The sequence below is a fragment of the Triticum aestivum genome, chromosome 4A (assembly GCF_018294505.1).
Source record: "Triticum aestivum cultivar Chinese Spring chromosome 4A, IWGSC CS RefSeq v2.1, whole genome shotgun sequence".
Classification (NCBI taxonomy): Eukaryota; Viridiplantae; Streptophyta; class Magnoliopsida; order Poales; family Poaceae; genus Triticum; species Triticum aestivum.
In genome coordinates this window covers 689,829,314-689,833,430 of record NC_057803.1, presented here as the reverse complement: position 1 = coordinate 689,833,430, position 4,117 = coordinate 689,829,314, and the positions used below count along the sequence as shown (strand labels likewise).

The 4,117-nt window shown below is 47.8% G+C and overlaps 2 protein-coding genes across 2 annotated transcripts; both read left to right on the top strand.

The window, feature by feature from the left end:
- The first annotated feature begins 590 nt into the window (after nucleotides 1–590).
- Nucleotides 591–2,149, top strand: LOC123083158 (cytochrome P450 89A2-like). The gene has a single exon (XM_044505280.1). It carries the CDS (start codon nucleotides 607–609, stop codon nucleotides 1,216–1,218), a length of 612 nt encoding a protein of 203 aa, XP_044361215.1. The 5' UTR covers nucleotides 591–606; the 3' UTR covers nucleotides 1,219–2,149.
- On the top strand, nucleotides 1,228–2,149 carry LOC123083157 (cytochrome P450 89A2-like). The gene has a single exon (XM_044505279.1). The coding sequence runs from the start codon at nucleotides 1,228–1,230 to the stop codon at nucleotides 2,029–2,031; it is 804 nt and encodes a 267-aa protein (XP_044361214.1). The 3' UTR covers nucleotides 2,032–2,149.
- Nucleotides 2,150–4,117: the final 1,968 nt, after the last annotated feature.

The following is a 4,117-nucleotide window of genomic DNA, read 5'->3' as shown; positions in this document are numbered from 1 at the left end:
AAACAAATCAAAAAGATCAAATGGCTAAATCAAATCAATGCATAAACATCTTGGATAAAAGTTTCTGCATCATAGTAGTTTTTGTTGCATGCACCACACGTTCCCTATAGAAAATGTAGGTAAGGGGCTCACTTCGAATGAAAGGACGGAAACACTAATAATAATATATTTCAAAGTAGATGAAAGGTGGCATTTGTAGAGATCAACCGCATTATTCTAAAGTCCCGTAGTTCCGGTAGTGTATACCTAATGTTTCCCTTGGCATGCATGATGATTGAAATATACAGAGATATTCCACTTATAATAGATATATAATTGTTACATACCATGCATCACACGTTCCTTAGAAAACAATTGTAGCGCATCCCCTCCCACTCGTTAAAGTGCAAATAATACAGCAAAGTACTGCCAGACCGCACAAAACCGACCATATATAGCTTTAGCTTTTCCCAGCAGCAGCTCATACATCAATTGCGTTAGGTTAGGTGCGAGAGTGATAATGCATGGTAATGCGATACTATATCATTCGTAATCAGTAGTAACGCTGCCCTACCTAGCTAGCCTCTCTTTATAAGATAGTAAGAGTCACTCACACGGAAACCAACAATGGAGCTCCTTGTGCTCCTTGCCCTTGTTTTCTTGGGCTTATCCGTACTGATCCGGCGGCGTGGCTGCCACACTGGTGTTAGGCGTGCCGGCGCCCTAGCTCCAGCTGCATTGGTTATCCAGAACATCGTCGACCCTGCCGCTGCCCAGTGCATGCTCATCGAGAACGCCGACCACTTCTCGAACCGCCCAGCTCCGCCCTTCCTGGTGGCGCTGGAAAAGAGCAACGGCGGCCAACGAGGCGACGGCCTAACCTCTGTGCCCTATGGCCCGCTCTGGAGTGCTCTCCGGCGCAACCTGATGGCTGAGGCGCTTCATCCGTCCCGCCTCGGGCACATCGCCCCGCTGCAGCGGGAAGCCACCCAGGGCCTTATTGCGGCACTCGGGAAGGAACTACCGGTGGTGTCCGTCCGCGAGCACCTCTCTGCCGCCGTCTTCTCGGTCGTCGCGCGCCTGTGTTTCGGCGACGACATCGATGAGGGCTATCTACGCGCCATGCGCTGCGGGATACGAGACATCCAGCTCATCGCTGTTGTGGAGGCCAAACCGTCGTCTGGCTCCATGATGGCCAAGCTCACGGGGTGGAGAGTGCTGCGCCAGCTCTTGGCCTGACACGCTCGGATGGGCGAGATATTCCTCCGTCTTGTCGCCGCACGGCGGGAGTCCCGACGTCCATGCGACGGGGGCAGCCGTCGTCCATACGTCGACTCTCTCATCGACCTACGCGTCCCCGATGGTGACGGTGGCCGCCGTGCTGTTAGGGATGACGAGTTGGTGCTCCTCGTGCTGGAGTTCCGGGGCGCCGGCGCTGGGACGGTCGCAGCATGCCTGGAATGGACCCTCCCCCACGTTGTAAACGACCAGGAGGTCCAGGAAAAGCTGAGTGACGAGGTCCAAAGCGCTGGCGGCACTGTGGTCTCCAGCTCCAGAAGCCTCATCCATGGCATGCCGTATCTGAACGCTGTGGTGCTCGAGAGCCTCCGCATGCACCCAACGGTGCCCTTCATCCAGCGCCACGTCCATGCCGACGCCGCCGGGTTTCTCGGAGTCGGAGGAACAACCAGCGACTTGCTCATGCAGGTCTCCGTGGGAGCCATCGGGCGGTACACCAAGACATGGACGGATCCCGACGAGTTCCGACCTGAGCGGTTCCTGCCGGGCGGCGAGGCAGAGGATGTGGGGCCTTTGCCGGGTCCCAAGGAGATCAGGATGGTGCCGTTCGGCACCGGGCATAGGTTCTGCCCTGGCGTGGGTCTGGCCATGATGAACATCAAGTGTTTCTTGGCTGCGCTCGTGCACGAGTTCCACTGGAAGCCACCCACGGTGGGTTGTGCTGGCGTCGACGTGACTGAGCTCAACACCTTCGTCAAGGGGATGAAGACGCCGCTTTCCGTGCGTCTCACGCGACGCACTTTATCCTCTTGAGATCTACACTGTCATCCTTGATGGTAAGCGTGGTGGATTAGTGTTGCTGAATAAGTTTGGTGAATATAAATGTTTGTGTGGCGTCAAGTGAAATAAAATGGAGGTGTACCTTTGTCCATGGGAGAACTTCTTGAGAAGAAAAGAGAGAGTTAAGTGAATGGGTCAGTGAATTGAATGATTCATCTAGGTATTTACTACTCAGGTACTTCTTTTAATAAAGGGGCTATCCGCTACATCCATCATTTTGATGCAGAGGCCGGAGTGATCCTCCTTTGAAAAAAAAGAGTTATTTATATGTCCTAAACATGTGTTTACAACATCGGTTACATGTGCTTCGCGTTATTTGGGAGAGACGCAGCGACGGTTTGAGATGTACATCGTTTGGACAAGGCCAATATTCTAACTGGTAAATGGTATATTCTAAGTAATCTAATCTAATTAGCCTAAATCTTAAGCTATTTGATTCCTAATACTCCTCCTTGGACAACGCTTTTAGTAATCTTCATCGTATTGAGAATCTTCACATATCTTGAGTGCTGAAAAGTCTTGTGTTTTCTTGATTGTCTTGATCTTGAAACCTCAAAAGTCTCTGATCTTGCACTGTCTATGTTGTCCAAAAATCCTGTGGAAAATAAATATAAGTAGAATAATAGGAACTTGATATATTGTTAGTGCAACCAATCACCTCATTCACACATGTATGAGAAATCCATTGGAAAACACATAATGAAAGAGAACAATATTTTATTATCGGAGGATAATGAATAAGTTTTAGTTCTAGGAGTTTTCTCCCCTGAACTTTGCAAATTCCTTAAATCCTTGCATGCCAATGTGATGATTGCATTTTTGAAATGCAGCTATTGGTAAAGAATTAGTGAACAAATCTGCAAAATTGTGACAAGATTTTGTTTGCAAACTATCAATTTCTCCATCTTTCTGTAATTCGTGTGGAAAAAATAGTTTGCACGCATATGTTTGGTGATATTAGTTTTAGTATTATCCCATGTGCATTTGAGCAACACAGCAACATTATCTTCATAGATAATGGTTGATGATTCTAAGGAATCAATGTTGCATGATATCTAAATATGATTAATCACCCTACAGAGCCATACATATTCTTGTGAGGCTTCAAATAATGCAATTATTTCAGAGTGGTTAGTGGAAGTTGCTACCAATGTCTGTTTTGTTGACTTACATGCAATAGAAGTTCTACCATATAAAAATACAAACCCTGTTTGTGACCTGGCATCATTGAGGTCCGAAAGATATCCAACGTTGGCATACACTAGTAGAAAAAGGCCCATTTGTCCCGGTTCCAGAGGCCCATTTGTCCCGGTTCTCGAACCGGGACTAAAGGGTCGGGACTAAAGCCCATGACCTTTAGTCCTGGTTCGCGCACGAACCGGGACAGGTGGGGCTCCACGTAGCCGCTGCGACGAGCCCCGGCAGGAGGGCCTTTGGTCCCGGTTGGTAACACCAACCGGGACCAAAAGGCATCCACGCGTCAGCGGCTCAGGAGCCGGGGTTTTTGTTTTTTTAAAGGGGGGTGTTTGGGGGGTTTGGAGGGTTAATTTAATTAGGGGTTTCATATATTGTGTTAGCTAGCTATAATAGAAATAAGTGACCTCTCTTATCTCCGTGCTTGGTCGACGCTACGTACTGTACGTATAGAAGGACTCGACACGCTAGCTACTAAGAAAATGAAGGAGACCATTAAGTACAGAAGATCGTCATGAACATATACAGAGAGAAGTGATCTAGCTCTCCTTCTCCGAGAGATTGGTCGAACAACAAGTTTTCGTATATCTATCCGACGCTACTAGCTACATATATACAATATAAGATCTATTACAACCCCTAATATCTGAAGTCAAGTTCCACATGGTATTCTCTGGCTTTATTGATGACCTGACACTACTAGGGAAAACCTTATACACAGAAATTTAGCAGCAGCGCGGGTCAAAAAAGGGCGCTAGTGCTAGATAGCAGTAGCGAGCTAGAAAAAACCGCGCTAAAGATAAAATTGTAGCGTGTGGTCGTAAAAGCGCTACTACTAATATTCCCATTAATAGAACGATAGGCC

Excerpts from the sequence above, each read along its gene's own strand:
- LOC123083158 (XM_044505280.1), top strand. The coding sequence starts at position 607 with ATGGAGCTCCTTGTGCTCCTTGCCCTTGTTTTCTTGGGCTTATCCGTA.
- LOC123083157 (XM_044505279.1), top strand. The coding sequence starts at position 1,228 with ATGGGCGAGATATTCCTCCGTCTTGTCGCCGCACGGCGGGAGTCCCGA.